This window comes from Ascidia mentula, chromosome 4 (assembly GCF_947561715.1).
Source record: "Ascidia mentula chromosome 4, kaAscMent1.1, whole genome shotgun sequence".
In the NCBI taxonomy this organism is placed as follows: domain Eukaryota; kingdom Metazoa; phylum Chordata; class Ascidiacea; order Phlebobranchia; family Ascidiidae; genus Ascidia; species Ascidia mentula.
Genome location: NC_138569.1, coordinates 10,692,325 through 10,716,668, shown reverse-complemented (window position 1 = coordinate 10,716,668; position 24,344 = coordinate 10,692,325). Strand labels below are relative to the sequence as shown.

The 24,344-nt window shown below is 39.9% G+C and overlaps 1 protein-coding gene across 1 annotated transcript in view; it reads right to left on the bottom strand.

Moving 5' to 3' along the window:
* Positions 1-24,344, bottom strand: part of LOC145898069 (MAM and LDL-receptor class A domain-containing protein 2-like) — an 84,981-nt gene that overhangs the window by 1,775 nt on the left and 58,862 nt on the right. Inside the window, exons 132-212 of the mRNA XM_082986510.1 lie at positions 24,205-24,331; positions 24,019-24,145; positions 23,691-23,810; positions 23,509-23,627; positions 23,099-23,299; positions 22,593-22,765; positions 22,170-22,371; positions 21,856-22,015; positions 21,663-21,775; positions 21,442-21,603; positions 21,045-21,230; positions 20,798-20,979; positions 20,496-20,655; positions 20,307-20,435; positions 20,039-20,223; positions 19,238-19,493; positions 18,975-19,144; positions 18,498-18,762; positions 18,162-18,371; positions 17,825-18,025; positions 17,652-17,757; positions 17,335-17,519; positions 17,003-17,159; positions 16,750-16,943; positions 16,124-16,275; positions 15,742-15,834; positions 15,505-15,643; positions 15,106-15,267; positions 14,801-14,925; positions 14,485-14,716; positions 14,291-14,409; positions 13,971-14,166; positions 13,665-13,851; positions 13,488-13,591; positions 13,231-13,403; positions 12,988-13,138; positions 12,704-12,862; positions 12,334-12,531; positions 11,622-11,863; positions 11,143-11,344; positions 10,856-11,038; positions 10,588-10,772; positions 10,401-10,518; positions 9,974-10,148; positions 9,723-9,894; positions 9,549-9,665; positions 9,368-9,466; positions 9,054-9,227; positions 8,737-8,920; positions 8,549-8,645; positions 8,306-8,465; positions 8,123-8,247; positions 7,867-8,030; positions 7,545-7,713; positions 7,306-7,459; positions 7,177-7,249; positions 6,931-7,113; positions 6,690-6,816; positions 6,499-6,634; positions 6,254-6,415; positions 5,939-6,152; positions 5,729-5,842; positions 5,420-5,553; positions 5,190-5,351; positions 4,991-5,081; positions 4,303-4,473; positions 4,168-4,240; positions 3,948-4,089; positions 3,623-3,850; positions 3,413-3,541; positions 3,248-3,342; positions 2,906-3,114; positions 2,629-2,847; positions 2,157-2,420; positions 1,875-1,995; positions 1,660-1,804; positions 1,313-1,434; positions 1,082-1,238; positions 757-922; positions 364-555; positions 45-281 (exon numbers count right to left, since the gene is read on the bottom strand). Coding sequence (XP_082842636.1) covers positions 45-281; positions 364-555; positions 757-922; positions 1,082-1,238; positions 1,313-1,434; positions 1,660-1,804; positions 1,875-1,995; positions 2,157-2,420; positions 2,629-2,847; positions 2,906-3,114; positions 3,248-3,342; positions 3,413-3,541; positions 3,623-3,850; positions 3,948-4,089; positions 4,168-4,240; positions 4,303-4,473; positions 4,991-5,081; positions 5,190-5,351; positions 5,420-5,553; positions 5,729-5,842; positions 5,939-6,152; positions 6,254-6,415; positions 6,499-6,634; positions 6,690-6,816; positions 6,931-7,113; positions 7,177-7,249; positions 7,306-7,459; positions 7,545-7,713; positions 7,867-8,030; positions 8,123-8,247; positions 8,306-8,465; positions 8,549-8,645; positions 8,737-8,920; positions 9,054-9,227; positions 9,368-9,466; positions 9,549-9,665; positions 9,723-9,894; positions 9,974-10,148; positions 10,401-10,518; positions 10,588-10,772; positions 10,856-11,038; positions 11,143-11,344; positions 11,622-11,863; positions 12,334-12,531; positions 12,704-12,862; positions 12,988-13,138; positions 13,231-13,403; positions 13,488-13,591; positions 13,665-13,851; positions 13,971-14,166; positions 14,291-14,409; positions 14,485-14,716; positions 14,801-14,925; positions 15,106-15,267; positions 15,505-15,643; positions 15,742-15,834; positions 16,124-16,275; positions 16,750-16,943; positions 17,003-17,159; positions 17,335-17,519; positions 17,652-17,757; positions 17,825-18,025; positions 18,162-18,371; positions 18,498-18,762; positions 18,975-19,144; positions 19,238-19,493; positions 20,039-20,223; positions 20,307-20,435; positions 20,496-20,655; positions 20,798-20,979; positions 21,045-21,230; positions 21,442-21,603; positions 21,663-21,775; positions 21,856-22,015; positions 22,170-22,371; positions 22,593-22,765; positions 23,099-23,299; positions 23,509-23,627; positions 23,691-23,810; positions 24,019-24,145; positions 24,205-24,331 — 13,066 coding nt within the window. The remainder of the gene's footprint in view (positions 1-44; positions 282-363; positions 556-756; positions 923-1,081; positions 1,239-1,312; positions 1,435-1,659; positions 1,805-1,874; positions 1,996-2,156; positions 2,421-2,628; positions 2,848-2,905; positions 3,115-3,247; positions 3,343-3,412; positions 3,542-3,622; positions 3,851-3,947; positions 4,090-4,167; positions 4,241-4,302; positions 4,474-4,990; positions 5,082-5,189; positions 5,352-5,419; positions 5,554-5,728; positions 5,843-5,938; positions 6,153-6,253; positions 6,416-6,498; positions 6,635-6,689; positions 6,817-6,930; positions 7,114-7,176; positions 7,250-7,305; positions 7,460-7,544; positions 7,714-7,866; positions 8,031-8,122; positions 8,248-8,305; positions 8,466-8,548; positions 8,646-8,736; positions 8,921-9,053; positions 9,228-9,367; positions 9,467-9,548; positions 9,666-9,722; positions 9,895-9,973; positions 10,149-10,400; positions 10,519-10,587; positions 10,773-10,855; positions 11,039-11,142; positions 11,345-11,621; positions 11,864-12,333; positions 12,532-12,703; positions 12,863-12,987; positions 13,139-13,230; positions 13,404-13,487; positions 13,592-13,664; positions 13,852-13,970; positions 14,167-14,290; positions 14,410-14,484; positions 14,717-14,800; positions 14,926-15,105; positions 15,268-15,504; positions 15,644-15,741; positions 15,835-16,123; positions 16,276-16,749; positions 16,944-17,002; positions 17,160-17,334; positions 17,520-17,651; positions 17,758-17,824; positions 18,026-18,161; positions 18,372-18,497; positions 18,763-18,974; positions 19,145-19,237; positions 19,494-20,038; positions 20,224-20,306; positions 20,436-20,495; positions 20,656-20,797; positions 20,980-21,044; positions 21,231-21,441; positions 21,604-21,662; positions 21,776-21,855; positions 22,016-22,169; positions 22,372-22,592; positions 22,766-23,098; positions 23,300-23,508; positions 23,628-23,690; positions 23,811-24,018; positions 24,146-24,204; positions 24,332-24,344) is intronic.

The window sequence follows — 24,344 nt, the reverse complement described above, 5'->3', positions numbered from 1 at the left end:
TTACAATGTATTTGTAGTGAAAATTAAATATAAATATCCTATACCTTCCCGACAAGCTTGGGTAAAAGTGACGTCATCCACAGCTATGACGCCTCCTTGCGGCGACTTACTACCTGCCTCAGCTTGGAACTGCACCCTGAATCGGTCGGTGTTACTAAGGGGAACTGAAGCGTATTGCCAAGCTCCCCCTGTGTAGGATTGTCCGTACAAAGCGGTAACAAGGTGACGCGCACCAGTCGACGAAATTATGTACACCCTGAGTATAGTTGATTCAGGAGTTCCTGTAATGAACATACCATGTCATCCTTTTTTATGTACCACGAAATTGTCAACATGTAAAGTAAAAGCGAATGTTTACTTTACCTGAAATGGAATACCAAAACCGTAGAGTGCAAACGTCAATACTCAGAGGAAATGTGGATGGACCAGTTGTAAATTTTGCCACATCTCCAATACGCAAGGTTTGAACGTTGACTGCGGCATATTTTCCCTGCTGTGTGTTGGGAGTGTGATCAGAACTCGGTCCGCTAATTGACGGATTGTTAAAGTTCAAATCTGCAAACACCGCAAAACAGCGTCAAACAGCAACACACTCACCGAATGTTTGATTTATTTAAATTATAGCGTTTAACAACGTTTTTGTTATCGCTAATACGAATTAAAGCAATATAAATTATATCCTCATTTTTGGTAGTTGATTAAAGAAAAAGGTTGGATCTGATACGCCTACGTCGATATCATGGTTTATAATCTTACCACTTCCATCGGACAACACCCAGTCTGCATCATCATCCTGGTTCTGTACAAACCCGCATCCATCGTCCCAAGTTTGTTCATCAAACGTACAATCACCATTTTCCAACGTACAAGATGTTTCATCGCTTCCATCCCCGTCCCGACAATCATCGTTCATGTTACAAACCTACATACATAATGTTATGAACGAAAACGGCATAGTTTATTTCCTGTTTATATATTTGGCGAAAAGACATAAAGTACTGCAGAATGCCTCAAATCAAACAGAACAACCTATCCGTCTTGTTTTTAGTTTGAGCAAAACTATTGGCATTGAGTTTGTTACCTCATCAAGAAACAAACATTTCCCATTGGTACACGTAAACATTTCAGCCCCGCACGACTGTGATGGTATATCTTCACAATTTTCAAAAGTAACGTCATCAATAAGGACGTAACCGCTTTGCGGCCCGTTGTTCACTTCAAATACAACTTCAAATGATCTGCGCAAAATATTAACTGAATGCAGCAAACTGAGAGTTGTTGACAACCAATGAATTTGACGTTTGCTTTTTACCTTTCAGCTCCAATTGGAACCCGAGTGTCGATCCAACTACTGCCTTGCGCACCAGGGATGTTGAGAAGAGTAACAGCAGAAGTGGTTTTCTTCAACAACACAAGTGATCCGATGTCCATACTCTGCAAATTCAAAATACCGAGTTATTATGTGACGGAAATATGGTTCAATTCCCCTTCAAATTAAATCGAAAGGCAATAAAAAGAGACATCATAATTTATAATGATAGAAACGTTTGTTTTTATTTACAGGAATTGTGTTCTGCACGAATGGTTTTCCTTTGAGTTTAATGGTGGTTTTTACTTTTTGTAAAAAAACATACTTGCAAAAACAAAATAGACTCTTACCGATCCTGTGGAAGTCATCTTGTAGAAAAATCGTATGGCGCAGGTAGATGCCGAACGTTTGTAAATATCGGTTATCAAGTGCGCTTTAGCGCCAACCGACGACGCTGGTCCGGTTTTTACCTTCATGTAATATCCAGAATTCGATCTAAAAAGTAACGCTTGTAAGTATCCTAAGTTATTGGTATTTAAATGATATCCGTGAAAAATCAACTCACCCAGTAGAATGATCTGCACCTGATCCAGACTGTCCGTTTGCACGTGACCAGTCAAAGTTATATGTTGCTGATGGTGAGTTTTTCCATCCGCATGATGTCGTGTCAAAAGTACAGGACGAACCTGCAATAATAGTTAGAAATTATTGGACAGCAAATAACCAATCTGTGCGTGGAGCAGTTCATGTGTAAAATTATGGGAAGTTATGCCTAGAAATTAAATAAATACCAACAAAAATTAACGAAGTTGTTGAAGATTTGTTAACCAACAATGCGAAGTCTTACCGCATGTGGCTTCGTCAGTTGGTGGATTCGATTGGAATGCGTCTCCACATGCATCAATGAAGTCGCAGCGTTGAGTTTCATCATAACAGTTGGTGTTTGCACAAGCGGAGAATCCAGGGCTGCAGCTTGATGGTGGGACGGTGGTTGGGGGTAAGTCGCCATGAACTCCAGCAGAGTTATAAAGACATTCGTCATTAAAACTGATGTCATCGATGGCTACTGATGACGTGTATCCACCGCTTGTGTGGGTGGCCTCAAAAACGACTGAAATGACAATAAAATTGTATTTCTTGTTTCTTACTGCTTTCCAACAAAAACAAAATTATGTTGGAAGAAGAAGGAAGTATGTGATGTCACTTTTTATTTTCGGTCTTATAACATTGAAGATCTTATATGTTTCATGAAAAAGTTATCATTGTGACAAAGAGATACCATGTTGAAATTAAACATGAAAAACAAACCATATTCCCACCTTGAAATTCTTTAGTAGAAGTTAATGAAACCTCAGCTCTTTGCCAGAATTGTCCGGGATTAAAAGATGGGTCTTGGGCGGTTGAGTACATTAAATTAAATCCAACGTTGGTGTCACTTAGCCAGTCAGTTCGTACATACACAGATAATACGTCCGTGTTTGACCAAATATTGTAATAAAACCGGACTTTGCAGCCAGATGATGGCACCATGAAAAGACCTACACAATAAAATATGCGAAAAACTGTGATGAGTAAAAACAACAACTAATTGCTAACCAGGAGATCCAAGCCAAGCTCTTCCATTATAGGAAGGATCATTGGAAGTCATCGGATCAGCAAACATGAAATGACCATCAGCTCGTTGTAGCGTGTGATCTTGAGTCGGTAAAGTACTTCCGTCAGTGATTGAACCGGGTTGTGCAAGCTGCCACTGCATGTCGGCGCTTTGTCGCTCAAAGTCGCACAGATCATGCTCAAAATCGCATCTGCCATTAAAACATTGAAATTCATGGGTTACAACTCTTTGGAAAAGTCAATGTTCGTATGCATATAGATAAATAAATAAAATGTTTAGTTTAAATCACATAAAACTTGACAATAGTTGGAACAAGTAAAAACCTTGGTAGTTTGTTGTAACAAATTGCTTGAGCTTCATCACTTCCATCTCCACAATTGTCAGAAAAATCGCACATTAAACTTCGGTCAATGCAAGCCTACAAAAACAACGCAAAACATGTTTGTAGTAAAATGTTACAAACCAAAACCTTGCAATTAAAGCCTTACCCCATCAAGACAGGTGAAGCTTGGCTGGGGACATCCCCCAGAAGTTGGTGGTGCGCAATCCATGAAGAGTAGATCGTCAATTGTGACGTCAATGTATTGCGAGTCTTGTCTTCTTGCTTCAATCACCAACTGTGTCGAAAACAACCAAGATTTTAAATGATTTTTTTGTACTTCTTTTTAATACATACAGATTTTCATGAGTTTTCGCACCTGAAAGTTAGTCCTGTAGCCGACAAATGCCCTTCCTTCAATCCATCCACCTCCTTGGTAACCATTTCTCGACCACAGTTCGATATAATCGTCCATAAGGTTGTTGTTGTCGGTAGGAAGAGCAAACACATACAGTGAACCCACCGAGTCCGTATCCGAACTTCCCATCCAGTAGAAAAACCGTAAAGTGCATTGCGGGCCAGATTTTGCAATGTTGGTCGAATAAAACTAAAAACACAACAGACGTAAATGAATAAATACGATTTTTTTAATGTTGGTAAGTGCTGTCTGGACGTTTGTGAAGAAGTATATTTTTCTGAATTACTTGGGTTGATTGTCCGCTTGTAACTCCAAAGCTGTGAGCGTATAAGTAGTATTCAGTCTGTGAGGACGACGTGTGACCTTGAGGAGGTCTACCAGATGAACTTGATCCTGCTGGCTTGCCGCGCATCCAAGTAAACGTGTCGCTGTAATATACAATTAATCCGGGAATGTTAGGGAGACAAATACCAGGGTTGGTTTTCAGTAAAATAAATACTTGTTACCTTTCGCCAGGGGAAAGAGGTGGTGAAGTTTGCCAGAGACACAAACCAGACTCGAAGTCGCACGATGTCGGCACTAAACACAAATCCACCGCCATATATTCGTTACTAATCTGTAATTGTAGATTGTTTACTTACCGCAACTGGATTCATCCGATCCGTCAGAACAATCAGAGCGGAAGTCGCAGAGTTGGGTGACGAGAATACACACAGATGTTTGGCGACATTCGAACTCGAGATTTTCATCACAAGTCCCGGGAGGAAGAGGTTTGGATGGAGGTTGATCCACGGGAAGAGTCGGGAGAATTCCTTTTAAGAAATATATTTTTATGAGTGACAAAATTTTGGTATACAGCGACAGGGGAAATTCAACAGAATCGTACAAATTTTGTTTGATATCGACTTTGACCATAATTCTGAGAATAAAGAGATTGGCCCATACTGTTTGTTCAAATTTTTACCACTATTACTTTTCAATGTTTAATATGTTTTTTTTGTGTTTTATGCCGTTTATTGTGTATTGCGTTTTGCGTCGCTTACTGCGCACTTTTCGCCTCTAGTGGTATGTGGCCGAAAACAATATGACGTCACCACCCGTACGAGTCTTATCTGTGACGTCAGTCTGGTCAGCTTCATATAATCCTGGAGCTACACCAACCGCGTCAATTAAACTGATGATGGCATAAGTTCTTGCCGAAACGTTTTTCGTACATGATACATGACATTGTATGGGCCAGTCCCTTTATTCTCAGAATTATGAGCAAATCAGTTAATAATGTTCCTAACTTTGACTAGTTATGTAGAAAATACTGTGCAATGTATTTACCATTGTATGCGGAACACTCGAATGAAAACGACAAGTCGTCGACAGCGATGTCACCGTATTTTCCGCTTCCAACTACAGCTTCAATGACAATCTAAACATACGGAGAAAAATAAACGTTCATTTGATGAAAGTTCAAACGTTCTTGATGTTTTTTATTTACGGTTGGCGATCACAGACCACACGACAAGTTTTGTGTTACCTGGAATGGTTGGAATGACGTAATTGGAATGGAAGCTCTTCTCCATAACATACTTGAACCCGAAAAGTCCTTTAGGTGTGTGAAACCACCGTTTACAGCTGTCTTCATGTAAACACTTAACCGATATACGTCGATCCCGTACATCAGATACCACAATCGAATCTATGTTAAAAGGTTTGGATAAGTATAAGTTAAAGAAAAAATTTTGTTTAATGCAAACTAAATCCAACCTCGCAACTGCCTGTAGTGACGTCAATGATGGGACTGTTCAACCACGCCCTGTCCCCTACTTGTTGAGGTGTTGACGAAGAGGCGTAAGCATACCAACCGTATTTTGTTCCCGCCGTGTGATCTCGGTATGGTCCTATGTAACATTTGATAAATAGAGTAAAATTTTTTACAATTATGTGATTTGCGTGTGGTCTTCTTTCAAATTTTATCATTTCCTGTCACTGATAATTGGCTGCTGTAGTGCAAAATAGTGAACACTGGTAATTTGTAACATCCAACTTTATTGTTTTTATCGTTTTATGTCACACCTGTTCCAACTGTTTCTGTCTGGCCCTGATTTAATGACCATTCGAAATCGTCGAATTTGTTTTCATTCGACCAACCTCCCCAGCCCGATTCCAACGTGGTAAGAAGTGAGTTTTCTGCAAACAAACGTCGCATAATCACCAAATACCACAAAAAAATTAATTTTAACGTGGGATAATTAACAACACGACAAATCGCGAAAATATTCTCACGGCAATTTGCTTCATCCCCGTAATCCCCACAATCATCGACTCCATCACAAATAACATCATGTTTTGATAAACAAGCTCTTGTCGTTGGGCAAAGGTAAACGTTATCACCAGTACAGCTTTGCTGGGGCGTCGGAGTGCTGCATTGGTCCAGAACAATTTCATCTATTGCCGTCTGTCCGTCATACTGACCTTCGTCTTGTTTCACGAAAAAGATCTGATAAATATTTGTATCCGTTTAAACAAAGTAGTTTGAAGAATTTTACCAAAAATAACAGCATCATTTAAATACTTGTTGCCAAAATTTAAAAATTTAACCTGAAACTGTGAATTGCGTCTTCCAACATCCAGGGTCAAACTCTTCCATTCACTTCCCTGATCATCAGCGATCCGTACCATCAGGGTTTCCTCGTTTTCTGTCATCAAGATGACGTCTAACTGCCCAACTGAAATCCCGCTTTGATAATACGAAAATGTGATCTATGAGATAATACAAATTTAAGGGATCACACGGCACTGTATTTACGGTGGTATATAACTTAGTATTTGGCAACTTTGCCAACCTTGCAAGTGGAGAAAGCTTGTTGAAAGAACGGACTTGCAAGTGTGGCGAGTTGTTGGTTTTGGAAACCTGTCTTTAGTATGTACTCATATCCACCATTTGAAGAACCCAGGGTGGCGTCTATTGGTGGACCGTATCTAAACAATATTTTCAAAATTTATCGGCAATTAAAACAAATATTTAAGTTCTTACGGTGGAGTGGCGGAATTTGCTTTTGAAGCAACCCAGTTAAAACTGTCAAGTAAGCTCACAATATCTTCGGACCATCCACACATGCTGCCGTCAATGGACGGTGTTCCCTCGAAGTTACAGCTGATAGCTATTTATAAAAATACAACAGACACGATTTCGTTTAGTGTTAGAATTTCAGCATAATTGTCGTTTCTATAATAAGAGACTCAAGTTTTTAACGCAAAAATATAGTCGCACTTACGGCAGTTCCTTTCGTCATCATTGCTGGGACAGTCTTGGTTAAAGTCGCACTCTTTTTTGGGGTCGATACATATTCCCGAAGGATCGTTGTCGCAGTAGTAGCTAGTAACGTCACACACGTAGGGTGGTGCTATAGTGCTACCTCCAGGGATTACCCCTCCACCGTCAGGCGATTTAATACAACCTGACAAAAAAAATTTCTTATTTCTACTGGAAAAAGATTGACCATTCAGTAAACATCAATTACCTTCGCTGAATGAAATATCATCGATCGCTATGACAGCAGGTAAAGTGGTACTCAACATTCCTTCTACGACAACCTAAATATACGTGCAAGTAGAAATATGCGACGCCTTCGAAGCGGTCGTAAACATACCTGGAAAGTACTGGCAACCGGGGTTACCAACACGCTGTTACGATTCCACTGCGAGGAAGTGTCTGCACTGATCGTTTTCTTAACATCTTCCCCAGAGTCGCTCACCACAACCACTTTCAATGTACTCCCACTCCCATACACGTACGAGTAAAATCTAAATTTGACAAACTGTGTAAACATCGTAACATAAACAGTATCGCAACGAAAAACGTCCATTTTGTCAAAGTAAACCAGCTCACCTTATGTAACAATTCTGTGAATCGGGAGAATGGACGAAGCTCAGCAGTTCTGCAGCAACACCACCTGTCATCACCGTACCATCCAAATAAGCGTATTGCCCACTACTTGTACCAGTCGTGTGATCAAAAGATGGTTCGTTTGATGGAGTTATTCCAATCTTCCAATCAGGTGGGGATGCCACTATTACAATGTATAACATTTTGCTTCACTTTCTGTTTTACAATTATTTTAGTTCATTTGATAACATGTTTACCCATCATTTTATTAAACTAAACTACAATGTACTGAAACTTTTACTGAAACTTTTACAAAATTTTGCTACTGCCTTACTTTGAGGAGCGGCTTTCGACCATTCGCAATAATCTCTTTCAAAGTTGCATCTTGCGTAGCTTGCACATTCAAACGCATTTTCGTCACTTTCATCACAACAGTCGTAGTTGAAGTCGCACCAAAGATCACTTGCTACGCAATGACCACTCCCACACCTAACATAAGCAATCCTCTTTTAAACATGTACTACCAGATTTTAACACAACAGGGATTAGTTGGAGAATATATTTCTAAGTATAAGCCTCACTGTTTAGAGTAGACGTCGCAAGTTTCTGGTTGGATCACATCAGGATATTCACAGTTGTTGAAACTTAAATCGTCAACTGCAATTGAACCTGGGTCGCTGCTTGTTACGTCAACTCGGAACACCACCTAGAATTCAATCAGAAATATTTGACTGCAAACGTTTTTCGCAATATTTATTTTTTACCTTAAAGTTTTTCAAACAAGTCGGCAAACTGACGATTGCATTTAACCACTGATTTTGTAAATTATTGTTGGGAGGTTGCCACAGTTCGCGCTCCTCACCAGTGCTCGTCATCGTGGCAACAGAAAATCCCGCAAATGTTCCGGAAATGTAGTAATAAAAACTGCGGGGTACAACAGTTAATTTAATTTCACTAGGATATAGGAAGGAAACATGTCATAGCAATTGTTTACATTAAAATTATACCTGAAAGTACAAGTCAGACCGGCTTGTGTGTACTGCGCACTCAGAAATCTGCTGGTCTGACCAATTTGCCCGGTAGATGTGACCACTGCAAACGTGCCTGGAATTGTAAGCAGAATATTTTAAACACTACAATCGCGAATTTCCAATACAACAACTCAGATTTAATTGATGAAACTAGTTTGTAAAACCTTGCGATGTTCCGGTTGTTTGATCAGTTGGTGGTCCTCCTATTCCAACAGGCGAACTGCTAACTCCCTGTTGCAAGGTCCATCTCAAAACGTTGCTATCATCGTTCAGCCAACCGCAATACCCATTCTCGAAGGTACAAGTAATAGGACATGCCGCCTCGTCTGATGCATCCGTACATTCAGGCTGTAAGTCAGGCGCAATGAACTTTAACTATCGGCATATTGTGCATAATGTATTACGAAAATATTATGTATTGCATGGCGTGAAACATTTCGAGACTTTTTGCAATAACTTTAACGTTCAGTCAGCCACTTACAATAAAGTTGCAGAAATTTTCTGCTCCGATACAAAAACCGTTATCGCAAGGTAATGTTCCGACTGGACATGGCAGGACTAGATCTGGGTTCACCACACAACTCGGTGAAAAACTGACGTCATCTAATGAGATTGCTCCAGTTGTTCCACTTCCTCTGACAACATCCATCACAACCTAAGCAGCAAATAATAAATTGTTGCACATCAAGAATATCAATGCCCTGAAATATTGACCGCTGAAGTTAAATAAAAGAAGACTGTTTGGTGATTCTAATACTTCATCAAAGAGTTCAATTTGAAGGTAAATAAACCTACTTGAAAGTATTGTTTGGAACCAACATTAACGCTCGACAAATGCCACAACTGATCATTGTTGACGTCAGCAAGTGAAGTAACCAATACAACTCCTCCCGTCTGGAAAGCATATGCTTCTAATTACTCATGTACAAAAACCATGTGGCAATTTTTGTCATATCAGGTGAAGGCTTCTACTTACAGCTGTCAACAAAGACACATCGATCTGACCGACGTTGATGCCGTTGATATTGCGATAAATTCGAACTTCGCATGCATTTCCATCCACAGGGCTGATAACGGGACCCAGCAGTCGCGTCTACACAAGTAGAAACTTTGTGTAACCTTTCATAATTACTATTTGTTGTGAACAAACCTTCAATTTTGTGTTTTGCGAGCTTGCTTTGACGTATAGATAAGAACCACCAATGTTGTTGTTGTGGTCGCTAGATGGCGCTGATGGGTCGGACAGAACTCCACGTTGTAATGTGAGGGTAGTTGTAGGATCTGTTGTCCAGTAGCACGTATCGGTGTTGAAGTCACATGCCCTGTGATAATATACAGTTGTGTGACGGGAATTAGAATAATTTTTAAAATAGATCGTGGAAGTGGGGTGAATATACGCACTGATATGTTGGGCAACCGATTTCGTCGCTGTTGTCACCGCAGTTGTCAACAAAGTCACACTGATTTTCTTTAGGGATGCAGGATCCGCTCGAACATTGGAAGTCTTCAAAACCGCACTGTGTGCCTGGCGACTGACGGCAGTTGATGAAAAAGATGTCGTCAAGAGCAACGTTTGCTGCCGAAGATAAACAGCGATTATGAAACAATTTTTCTTATTCTGTGCTACGCATTCCATCAGCAAAGCGCAAAGACCTTACAGAAACACCTTCTAGAGAAGGCAGTTTTGTAATGATTTTAGATGTTCTATAAAGTATTAAAACACCATTTCGACAGTCAGCATTTCTTTTAGAAAAACGTTCAGTCACTACACGGTAAAACTAAGTTGTTGTAACTCCACGAATTTTAATAGTGTCATGATTTCATTCACCTCCATTGCTTCCGTGGTATGATTGAATGACGATATTATGACCGTGTTCCTGGACACCAAGTGGAATGTCTGCTTTAACCCAATTGTTGCCTTGATTTGTTGCTTTGGACCAAATAAGCTGAATCGAAAAAAGTTGTTAAAAACATATTTTTCATCCAAAGTTGTTTTATTCCAGGTTATTTTTTACCGAAGATCCGTCTTGGTTATTGAGGATTACACCAATGTTTGCATCGAAAGGAGAAGAGCTCGATGAGTAAAGATAATACCAAAAGTTAATGGAACAGGATGCAGCCGATTTGGGAAGGATTGGGCTGATGAAGTGAGCGTAGTTCATGAAGTCACCACTGGACGGGTCGACAAACATGTACCAACCTAAAGTGAACGTTAAACAAAAAATCTCAAAATTATGAAACGCAACAATGCTTTAAACTATTAACAGAAGATTTTTCATATACCGGTAGAAAGTCCCGTTGTGTGATCTGCAGATGGACCAATCGTGACGTCAGACGTTCCTACTCCTTGTATTCTATCCCAGTTGTAAGCTCCTGAACTATCATCAAACCATCCACATGTGTCGTCTTCAAAGTCGCAATCTCCACAAGTCGACTCATCAAGACCATTCAAACAGTCTATTGATCCTGTACAACGAAAGACATCATTCATCAAAAACGAAATCTTGGCAAGTTGGAACGCGTCAAAGTAAGCTACGCATTTATTATGAATGCCAAGATATATTATATACCGTCACAGTATTTATCCACATTGACACAAGTTCCGTATCCGCAGTGGAACTGTTGGCTGGGGCAGGGAGATTGTGTGGTTGTTGGAACAGTGGTACCGGGTGGCAAGTTACCTCCGTACAAACTACAACCAGGACTGAAACTCAAGTCGTCGATTGCAATGTCACCAAATTCGCTGTTCGGGGCCATCGCTTCGATTATGACCTGGTTCGAATATATTGTTGTGACACTGGGCTAATTATGAATTATCTTAAACGACAGTGATCAGGGAAATTAAAGCACAAAACGTTGTTGGTTTTGGACACGCATATGTGACGTGTCGACAAACCAAACAGTCAACTTTCCTTAATAGAACGAAGCAAATGACGTAAAAACAAAGCAAAGAAAATATTTATGTGGTAATATTTGCATTTGGGCATAATCAATATTGTTGTGTCATCACCATTAGCATGAAATTTTAACAATTATATATTATTCACACCTGGAAGGGCACGTTTGGTATGGCTTGAAGAGGGACCTCAACTCTTTCCCAGAAACTTCCTTGTTGACCGCTTATTGTCCAAATTCTCTCATTCAAGGGTCCGCCGTCTTGCGTTCTACTGTGAACCGACAACCTTCGAATATTTTCACCCCACATGTGATAATGGAGTCGCAGAGAACAAGAATCTGCTTCAGCTTGGTTGTACGCCATCAACGTTGGGCTGTACAGTTGCGCTAAATCTTCTACATTGATAAAAAGCTGATTACTAAAACTGTAAACACATCAATTTGGTGTATGAGTTTAAGGTGTGTTTAATTTGGTGTACTAGTTTTGAAGTGATGATTTAGTTATCAGTAATCACAACTTTTTCCTTGTTGCTGATATAATTATCGCTTCTTCCTCTAGCTGATAAATTAAAAGTTTTTTTACATACATTTTGTAACTTTAAAGCAAGGGTTTCAAATATGCAGTTATTGAAAAACCTACTGCTTTTCGCAATACACTCTAATAATTTTAACCATTGCGTTATTTATGATACTCGAGGAGTACGATTGTCATCGCTTAATATCCCGGTTACCGATTCAAATTGTTATTTCTAGTCGAACGGAGAAATATACTGAAAAGGCTATCTTCGCATTTGCCCCATATAATAACATGGGTTCGACATTCCAACTTTAGTGTATGTGAGCGTAATGGACGATAAAAACTTTACCAGACTGTTGTCTTGCTGAATCGATGAAGAGATAATGTCCGTCCTTGGTGTATCTTGTGTGATCAACACACGGTCCTGTTTCTGGTCGGCATCGGAAGCCACTGGACAAGGTCCAATCGAAATCATCGTATGCCGACTGCGACCAATCACACCAACCTCCTTGTTCAAAGTCACACCGACCAACGTACGAATCACAACCTACACAAATAAATTTAAATTTAATAAGTTTCTGGTAAACCACGTAACCTGAAAAATGTACATGCAATTTAAACAAAATATACAAAACACAAATTTATGGGACAAAATACAAACCTTTTTTTGAGACGGAATAGTAAAATAGACAGGTAAAGTTAGCAGTTTATGATCTTACTGATTTCGTCTGTGTTATCACCACAGTCATCAGTGTAGTCACACAATCTTGACTGATCGACACAAGATCCTCTGTCACACTCGAATTCGTCGTTAGCGCAAGTTTCAATCGGAGGAAGTTCACAGTTTTCAAACTTGATGTCATCCACCGCAATATCACCTGACAATATTCATCCGTAAACAATATTTAAACTCGTAATACTACAGCGATGCATCCGACAAAGTGTCCGGAATTTATTTATTGTAGTGTTCGTCTAAACAACCACACAGTACAACTGTCTATACCGAGGACATCGAAGCTTCTCGACGCAGCAAGAACCATCGTAAAAGGTCGTAAGTTTCGTCCTAGTCTGACCCTGCCCTGATACCAATCATTTGCCTGATTTCCAACACGTGACCACACGAAGTTGTCTTCGCTCCCGATACGTTTGCTTGCCTGAAACAAAATTTTGAAGCCTGTTTAAAACGGTCCATCTAAACATTTCACAAGAGCGATACAAAGACAAATACATTATAATGGGAGCTTACTTGCAATGTTCCGATATGTTCCCCATACATGTGATAAAAGAGAGTCATTTCACAATAGGGACCACTAGCTTGCATTTCTGGTCCGACGAGGAACGCTTGGTTTCCCGAACTTCCAGTACTGGCGTCAACGTACATGTAGTTACCACTTCCAGTTGTGTGATCACCGCTTGGTCCTACACAGATAAGGGTTTTTATGTCAATACGATGTTAGATACTGAGGTGTTCAATCGATGTGGGTTTCATGTTTTTCCCCTCACCTGTGTTATCATCTGGTGTTGCTCCATTGCTTTGTCCCCATCGAAACGAGCCGACACTTTCATCCATCCATCTACACTCCACATCATCAAACGTACAATCTTGCCTTAACACAAAGGTATCAGATATTGATAAAATCTTGTTGAACGCAGAATATTCAGGTTGGGAACTTTGCATACCCGCAATTTTGTTCGTCAATTCCGCCGTTTGGACAGTCAATGTTAAAATCGCACACAGCAGCCGTTGGAATACAAACAGATGTGTCAGGATTCTCTGGATCGCACTGCAGGGCGCACTCTGGTGGACGGGTCGGAACGTATTTGCAATATCCGTCAAGAATGTTGATGTCATCGATTGCCACGTCACCTGTATAAACAAAAAAATATTATTGGTATACCATGTACAGACTTTAGCATAAACATGAGTGCTAAAGTTATATCAAACAAAAAATCTAAGTCAATAGAAAGGTATTAATTATTATGTACCGTATGCACTTGATCCAACAAATGACCGGAACTGGACAACGTAACTGTCATCTTGCGTAACGTTGTTAGGTAAATCCACCATAGCTTCAATCCACACATCACCGTACGAGAAGTGATCTTCCCACAACATATAATTGTAATCTGAATCCCAATATTGAACCACTTGCAAAGTCCCGATGCCTTCAGGGGTTTTCGACTGAAAATTTCATGTTGGACATCATTACCTTACATAGAACTAGAGTGAAGGTTAATTGATGTAAAAACTTTAAATGTTACTGTTTAGATATGTATTACATTGCTGATTATGAAATAAATATTACCTTCATGTAATAGAAAAATTGCAAACATCGTGGTTGGGAATTGTCAAAACGAACGGAGAAGAGTCTGGCTTCATCACCTTGTACTTGAGGGGTTGACGCGTCCATCAAGAGATAAACACCTGCAAATATTTAACTTAGCCACGTTACACACATTCACAAGGCTTCACCAGTCAAAGAGAAATCTTTTAGCTTACCGTAATTGGTTCCTAATGTGTGGTCGGTCGTAGGTCCGGTATCAGCTGTCATCGACTCTCCAGCACTTCGCATCCAATCAAAATCGTCCGAGTTTTCAGAGTTTTCCCAAGTGCAATATCCATCCTCGAATGTACACGAACCGAGCGGAGGGCACATACCAGGCAACATGAGAACATCATCTATCGCTAAATCACCTTCTGTTGCAGTTCCTGCGATCGCCTCGAAAATTATCTACAGATAAAAAAGTGTATCAGGTAACATCCGACGTTGTATGTCATTCAACACTTCAATACATAAAATTTTTCATTTCCAAACCTGGAATTGTTTGGTTGTGGTTATTGAGACTTGCATGGGTCGCCAGTGGTTGTTCATGTGTTCGCTGATGCTCCATAAAAGTGACGGGTAATCGTTTTCCTCCATGTAGTAAACATTTAAAGTTCCTTTAAGAAAAGTTCACATGTAAAAATTTTGTCGAATTACTTTGATGAGACCTTACAGGTCGAAACAGTGTGTGTATACACCCTGTCTGCAACTCCCCGATATTATGGCTTTTTTGCACATATATGACATTGATTTCATTCTCAATCTAACACCAAGAAACATTTTTTTCGTAACATCACCTATTCCGGCCATGTAGCTGTGATAGTAGAATGTCATGCAATGTCCATCAGTAGCAGGATACATCTTCGATAAGAGACGAGCTTTCTGTCCGGTCGGCAAACCAGCGGGCATGTACATGTAGTGACCGTATGATGTTCCGTATGTGTGATCGTAACTCAAACCTGTTTACCCAACCATCATACATTTATTGCTTTTTGTATATAGCAACGCGAAGACGTACAAACTGCAACTTACATCTAATTTATAAAGAGTATATATGAATATATATATTTCAGATGCAATCTAATGTGTACTAGAATTTCCTATTTCCTAGTATTTCTAGTAACCGAAGGATCAATTTTTTGCTGCTACAAATATGTTCAACGATAAAGTCTATACATATGGGTGTTTGTTGATACCTGACGTGTCTCCATTAATCGTGCCACTGCCTCTTAACCAGTCAAAGTCGTCTTGGAAGTCTTGTGTAAAACCACAAATTCCGTCAACTCCATTCTCAAAACCACAATCAGGGGTAGCCGGACAATCGATGAAATCAAACTGAACAGAATGACTATGATTATTTTCTGATAAAGAGTGCACACACCCCAGTAATAAGTTTTAATAACATGGTCAGTTTGTTGGTTAAGGGTTTTTACCTTAAGGTCGTCAATGGCAATATCGCCAGCCCAAGCCGGTCCAACTGTCGCTTCGATGACTATTTGTAAAGTGAGTTGTTGGGATATGTGTACCTGGAAAAATATTCATCTTTTGAAAACGTCGGTCCACTGACCCATGAAACCAGGGATTCTTAACCAGGAGTGCTTGTGTTCTTATAGGGGCGCGGGGATCCTCAATGTATTACGTAAGTACTTTGTATCTTTACTAATTAAAATAGAAAAAGTTGAAATTATAGCAAACAAGGCGTGTAAAAATCGAAAAGTTATTTTGGAATGCGGAGCAGTTAAAACCACTGCATTTAACCTGTGTTTGTCAATCGGACACAGTTAAAGTAAATGCTAGCAGCAGCAATTTAGGAACCTGTCCATATCTCCACTGTGGTCCATGTGTTCCGTTTCTACTCCAAACAAGTTCTTGTCTAGCGCCACCCCCCGACATCCAGTAAATGTTTAGATTCGCCACATCTCGTCCGTACATAAAATACCAGAATTCAACGCATAAACCACCCGAGTCTGTCGATACAAAAAAATATTTTGTAAATCGGTGGTGTCTTACCGAAATGCCATGTTGGGCTATAATTGATGTTGCTTTTTGGAGAATGGCCGCGGAAATCATTGTTTTTAGTGGGAGAGTTGGTTTGCCGTATTTCGTTCTCTAATGTTTCTGATTTTTGAAATGCTCAAATTACAACTGCGATTGCCTGTTTTGATTTTGTTAATTTCATTACTAGTAACATAAATTTCTTTCTTTTTTGACATGATATTTTTGCAATCCTTGTGCAACCAAAAGAGAAACCCGCGGGCCGCTATCTTAACTTACAAATATGACCACACAAAAATTATTACAAACGTGGGTTGCGCAATAGCGGTCAGGCTTGTCACGCCTATCAACTTGTTACTAGCGCCAAACAATAACTGCATTAACATGTCTGGTTTTTAACTTAACATACATTTTCAACCAATCACACGCATTACTTTTACAATCACCTAATGTTTGTTCACTGCTGATCAACCTGGCAAAATCTCCCTCTGTTTGTCCCGAGGGATCGATGTGAGCAAAGTAACCTGTGGTACTTCCAGTAGTGTGATCAACATTAGGTCCCGTAGATCGTGACCCGGTATCTCCTTGCGCTCGTAACCACTCCATTGGATCATCAGGCGGACGAACGTAGTAACAGAATCTATTCAAAAGACAAATTTCAGATGGGCACAAGTGACAGGGTTTACGTCAAGTCTATACCCATTTTCAAAGTCACAATCGCCCTTGGTTGGTTTGTGGTCTGGGTGAGTAAGGGGTGGTAGAGTGGTGGTCGGTGGTCCACTGGTCGGACAACCATTCACATAAACTTCAACGTCATCAATGGCAATCCAGCCATTGCCTGGAGTACCGACGACGGCTAAAATGAAATCATGTTTACCCATAAATGTGCAACGATGTTGTTATTTGTCAGTTAAGCATATTACAAATTAGTGAAACAAAGATAACATACTAAACCGACACATTCGTTATTAGTAAAATCCTTAAAAATGCCACAATCATAGAAAACATAGTTTGCTAGTTTAACCAATTACCTTCAAACACCACCCAAAAGTTTTCCGCTTGAGTGACTGTGAGTTGTTTCTGCATCCACAGATTTCCTTGGGAATTAGAAGTTGTCCACACACTGGTGGTAGGCGATTGGTCCGATGACGTCGCCACGTAAATGTTAAGAGTTCCGACTTCAGACCCGTACATGTGATACCAGAATATTATACATCTGCAAATACGACAATGTTGCGTCTTTCACATGTGCATGTGTGGAAAGGTAAGTAATCAACCACTCAACAACAAGTTAAACTATTTTTGTTTCGTCACGCCGAATACCAAAATGTCTTCAATGGTTGCTAACCTTTCTGCATTATCCGTGACTTCAAAACTATCCGAAAAAAGTCTTGCCTTCGACCCAGCAGAACCTGAACTCATGCTCACAAACACAGAATAACCTTCCGGATTTTCTGAAAGAAGAATTCAATAGTAAAGAAAAACAAATGTAAAATTAACTTTTAATTAACAAGGTATTACCAAGTGTGTGATCGAATGCGGGTCCAACATTTCCAGCAGAGTTCGCTCCCTTGTCTCTCACCCAATCCAAACTATCCAAATTTCCGCTTGGTGAGTTAATATATCCACACATTCCCAATTCAAAATCACAGTGACCAGGTAAAGGACAACGCTCGTTCAACAATCTGACGTCATCAATGGCAAGATCACCAAACGCATTGTCTAAAAACAACATTGCCAGTTTACTCATCTACCAACTGTTAGTGTTTTTAGTAAGTTTGGTTGTAATTTTTTTTGAGAAAAGGTAGTGATGACCTACGGTTAGTTTGCCCAAAATTTGGTAGATGAGTAAACTTACCAAGAATTTCCGCTTCGAAGACCGCCTGCCAAGGGAGGGAACTGGGCATCATTTCGGCGTAACCAAATCTCCAGTAATTTCCCTGATCCGATGATCGTGAAAACATTTCTACTTCCTGATAGTTACGTGTACCATTTCCCAAACTTTGGATAACGCGGAATACGGCGGGGTTGTAATAATGGTGATACCAGAAAGTCAAACAGTTTGCCCCTGTATGGAAATACCAAACAGAGTTTTAGTTAAAGTTATTTGTGAAAAAAAGTTTCTTGTTTAAATTGTCTTTAACTATTCGCAACAATGTAAAGTGACCAAAACAATCTAACAAACGTTACAAACCTAAACATTCTCCCCAGTATCCCTGGTATACGTCAGTGGTTGAGCACCAGGGCACGTTGTGGTCGATCATTATGCACGCATGATAAATCTCTCCTCCGTACGAAAAAGGGAAAACGCATTTTTGTCCGTTGCCAGTTCCACCGGTGGTGAAAATCCACGTGCCGCCTTGCTCGTCGCAGTTGAGGTATTGGCCACTGTACACTGGCGTGGTGGAACACCATGCGAAATCACGGCCGTCTGTTGTACATTCGTAGTACGTTTTACCCTGTAAATAAGAAGCAGTGTTCACGTAAGTTTCGACTTGAATTTACGATTCTCCTGATAATTTAGGCAAAAGTTTTCAAGAGAAAAGAAATCCAGGAAAATATAGAAAATGAAATAAATCCGTGAAAATAAAAAGTTTAAAAAAAACATTACCGCTAAAGGAATGTTTGTAGTTCACCTTTCCTCACACAATAAGAACATTTCCAATTATACCTCATATTCAAAGGGAAACGAGCAGGACACAGGTTCTCCAGAAAGATAAACTTCCGACATGAGACGGGCCTTTTCACCGACTGATCCGTCGTTGTGATTTGCAGATACGTAATATCCTTGTTGGTTGGTCGTGTGATCGTTAGGTGGCCCACTGCCACTCTCTGTACTTCCTATAAACACATTCAGATATTAAGTAAAATAATCTTACTAACATCATAATTTTAAGATAACTCTTTCACATTCGGGCTTTTTTGACTACAAACCTGAGTTCAGTCGTTTCCACAGAAAATCCGCGTTCCAATCATTTGCCCAGTTACATAGATCTTGTTCAAAATCACATGCACCACTTCTCTCAGGACAATATCCGTCACGAAAGAATACGTCATCAATGGACACGTCACCATCCCAACTCGAGCCGCGGATTGCGTTAAAGGAAAGGAAAAATCCTGAGGCAGGACTTGAAACGTAGAGATGTACAGGAATCCAAATATCCTCAGTTCCATCGCTCCGGGACCACAACTATTTGATGTGGAATTGAATTTTGATTAAAGGTATTCACGCATCTGCCACGTTTTTATTCACGTTAAATTTGGTTCTGCACACACCGTATGTTCATGAATTCTGCTAGCATTCTCTATGCAATGGGCGCCTGACTCGAAAACCTACACGGTTTTATCGGTTTCCATGTCATTTTATTTCTTGTCTGTATTGTTCATTCACGTAGTAATTTTTTGTGCAAAATTCAAATGATTTGTGTGCAAAAAAGCCATAATATTGGAGAGCTGCAGACAGAGTGTGGATCGATGTTGACCGAAAGGTACCACAAAGTGGAAATTAGTGTGCCCGTTAGTTTAAAAGCTAGCACAGTGCCACTGTCAACTGCTGCACTGATGAGACCTTACAGGCCGAAACAGTGCGTGTACACACCCTGTCTGCAGCTCTCCACAAATGGTTTGATTTGACTTAATTTAAATGCGGTCTTTACAAATGAATTGAAATACTTCACCAAACTATTATATTTTAAAGAAAAAGAGAAAAAAAAGCACTGTTTTATGTTAGATTACCTCAATTTCTCCGTATGTTTGAGATATGATATTTGCACTGAAGTCACCGATGTCAGGTCCAAACAAGTGATAGTGGAAAGTCCAGCAAATTCCCTCAGCTGCTGTCGGAGGGTAAGCTCTACTTGTCATTAATCTCGATGTTGATTGGTCTGCAGCTTTCGTTACATCGGCGCTCATATAATATCCTGTTTTTTTTAGAAAAACATTTCACGTTTATATTATACAGGGCACAATTTTGTAGAAACTTCATGAGAAGAAACTTTTTAACCTGCTTCCGCAGCCTGGTTGACTGCTGCCGGCCCAGACAATTGGGGTTTGTACTCGCAAGCAAACCAGTAGGGAAGATAGTTTGTGTTCCTCACTTTCTGCGTGAGCATCGCAAACGAATCACGGCCATCTGTTTGCAGACAACGTTATAAACACATGTTTGTTAGTTATAGATGAAAATTTGAATTACTTAATCGCGCTGGACAATCTCCACTCCCGGCGCCGAGCGTTTCCATGAAAGCAACATCTTCATCATCAAAGTTTGCTCCGTTCGCAGCATCTCGAATCGTGATGGCAATAATAGATTCGTATTTTACTTGCTCGTCCAAAAATTGGATCATGTCTTTTACCTGCACAAACACATTCCTGTTAAAACCTAAACGCATTTCCGCCGCTTAAGAGACAAGACTTGGGTTATTTATCAATAAATCATCACATACAAACATAGTTAATTGTTTACTTTTAAAAAAAGGAATAAACTTATAAACTTACAGCTTCTGGCCCGGCCCATGTGTCAAAAGTAGCGGTGATTATGCTTTGCGTGACGATGTCGATGACGAGGATGTTGTGGCCACGTGAGTAGTCAACAGGCGTGTAACTAACACCGTTTACTTCCATGATGCAATAATTTCCGTCATCGTATCCAGCCGACTCCAACTTAACGTGATAAACACCTACAAACCCATACAAGTTTTTTAGTGAATTACTCGCGAAGTTTTCAATCTCAAATTCACTTTACCCTCAACACCGGTAGTGTGATCGTACAGGGAGCCCGGGTCCAGAGATCCATGTACTTGACTCCATATATCTTCATTTTCATTCACCCAACCACATGTATTTGTTTCAAACGTACAGTTGTCAGGTTTAAGACTGTACAACGGTGGGGCGATTGTGGTTGGGGCTGGTGCGGTCGTTAGTACGTCTCCTGCATAATACACGTGGTATTGATAATGAATTTAGCCACAAAATTTTAACCGGGTAGTTAGAAATCTTGTTGGTAACATGTTCAAACAAGACTATTTCATAATGAGTGATTCAAGAAAGACATTTTCATTACAGGACAAAATATTCAGTCATATGAGTTAAATTTCAATGAGCTCTTTGTATCTATCTAATGCTTAAAAAATCTATTTTACCTTTACAATTCGACCCTTCATCAATGAAGACATCGTCGATTGCAATATCTGATGCATCCGCCACTGTGCCCTTTACTACTTCAAAAACCATTCGGAAAGGAATTGGCATCACGACATCCACTTTATCACCATTCCATTGGTCGCCTTGGTCGCCAGTCTTGGCTGAAGGTAAAATAAGTTTGTGTCGAATGCTCACATGTTATGTATAAAAATAAACTTACTCCAAACCAGGTTCATGCCGTAGTCGGACAACACGTATATGTTAAGAGTGCCGGTCGATGCACCTCTCATGTGGTAATAGAATCGTACGCAGTTACCAGGCGTTGAATCAAATCTGTAGATTGGTGAGAAAACAAGTGCAAGCCCATTGAACAGAAAGAACAAACACAAAAGGTAAATTTGATTCCTGCTCACTTTTCTGATGTCAGCCAAGCTTTTTCGCCACCGAGATTGAGTGAGGTTGATTCAATATACAAATAATGACCTTCATCGGTACCGAGTGTGTGATCGACCGTTGGACCAGTGTAAGCACTTGGTGTTGCACCACTACTCCATATCCAATCAAAATCGTCACCTATATTAATTGCACACAAAAATAAATCAGAAAAAAAGAAGGAATTTAGGAAATGCATTTTTTCCATAAAAACAAACCGCCTTTAACGACGATTAGAAACTTCTCGAAAACAACCTAATCCTAAACCAAGCTTCGGAAACAAATTATTATTCACCTTCATCGACACTGTTGTGCCATCCACACAAATCTTCTTCAAATGTACAATGTCCCTTTGGAGGACAAGCTCCAGGAATGATCTTTACGTCATCAATGGCGATGGAGTAAGGATCCGACTTATAACTTTGAACACTCTCGATGGCAATAGAATAAGGGGTAGTGGATGAAGCGGTGACGCGACCAAATTCCCATCTGTCTCCCTGGGTAAGTGTAAAATACCTATGTCAGTTTATGCTTTCTCCAAATGCTGTTCTTACAGGAAACATTACAAAAGATTTCGTCAGTTAACAGCAGGACGCTCACATCAGTGAACGATTAATGAAAGTTTAATCATTAAATGTCTTGATGAAGATAATAATACAGGTGATAAAGTTTAAACAGTTTATTTTTCTTAAATTCGACCACCATGTCAACATCGAACCTGATTGCCTTGTTTCCTCATGAGGAGGATCTGTTGATACGAATTATCGAGCATCATGTAAATGTTCAGCGTTCCAGGTTCGTTTTCTCCTTCTCCATACATGTAATACCAGAACTGTACGCAATCCGCTTCAGTTTCGGGTAGGATGTGAGTTATGAGACGGGCAATACCACCTGACATATAAAAAATAAATAAATAAATAAATAAACAGGTTGTTTAGCTTGTGATAGATATTCGTGTTCTGTAATCAATTAATTACATTCTGCACAAATTACATTATTTAAATATAATAAACACAGGAAAACAAATAGGATGGTTACCGCTAAAACCACAATGGTTCTTGAGTCATGCGTTCCGTGTAAATGCAAATACAAGGTTTAAATGCTTTTGGGCACGACCGTGTGGTTTCGAACTTTGGAATGTCTATGTTTCAATTATGCACATAAAATTCCTTCAGTCTCAAATATTTTTTCAACAAAGTCAATAATGGGCGCGACGTGATGTACCAGGTTCTGGATGGTTGTATGCGTCATTAAACAAATACGAGCCAGCAGGAGATTGAGTTGTGTGGTCGGTTTTTGGACGATGACTTCCTGCATCTTGAGCTGATATCACCGACCAGGAGTAATCCACATTATCGTCATTACTCCACATGCATTTCGTTTGCCCCTCAAACGAGCACTCATTTTCGGGTTGTACGCAATCTCCTGGAAGAAAACGAATATTTAAACAACATGACGAATTAGAAGGAAAACCACGAGCCACTTTTAAAAATGTTCGAAAGCAATTCAAAACAGAAAAAAAGTTTCTCTTAAGAATTTAACACAAAAATCGTCTCGAATTCAGATGCTGCATTTATTATACCGATTTAAAAGGTTTATTGTGCTTCTTCATAAAATCTTGAGCAAATATTAACCTTTAGTCAGTTTAATGTCGTCAATTGCAATGTCACCATCATAACCCTTTCTTGTTGCGTCGAATTTTAGCTGCCAGATGTAAGAGGATGACCATTGGCGAATTTGCCCAAATTCCCACCTATGATTTAAATGCACATGTTATACATAGCACTGTATTCAATATTCGTCATTTTTGACCCACCTGTTTCCTTGCATTCCCGTTCTTTGCCAAATAACTCTCCAGTTTCCCTCTATACCTTCCTTGCCATGTTTAATGATGGAAAGACGAAGTGTTCCAATACTCGGTCCGAACATGTGGTACCTTTACATGGAAAACAGGATTTAACATTTTTGGAACAGGTGCGCGGGATTTTACATGACCAGATAAAACAACAGTCAACGCTCGTCTGAGATTGTAGACCACTTTTGTTTGTCATAAACCTTGAGGCCAGGTGATGTCAGATACGGACACGAGAATGTGTTTTCATGTGGAAAATTTGACTTATGGACAAAACATCAGAAGATCGTACCAAAATGTGATGCACTTTCCATCAGACGGCATAGCTGTTTGGTTCATAGTGATAAGTGTTGCCATGGCATCTGCTTCCAGTCGACTTTCAGCATTAATAAACATGTAGTAACCCAACTGTCCCTCACCTTGAAATAAGAAACTTGCATAAAATCCCAAACCTTGACGAATTACCACAAATTACTACCGAGTGTGTGATCGTATCGAGGTCCGGTGTTAAGTGTGTCGTCAGTTCCATACTTTCGTTTCCAGTCGAAATCGTCATGTTGGTAGTTGAACCAACCACACGATCCATCCTCGAAATCGCAATCCACCTGCAACCAAACG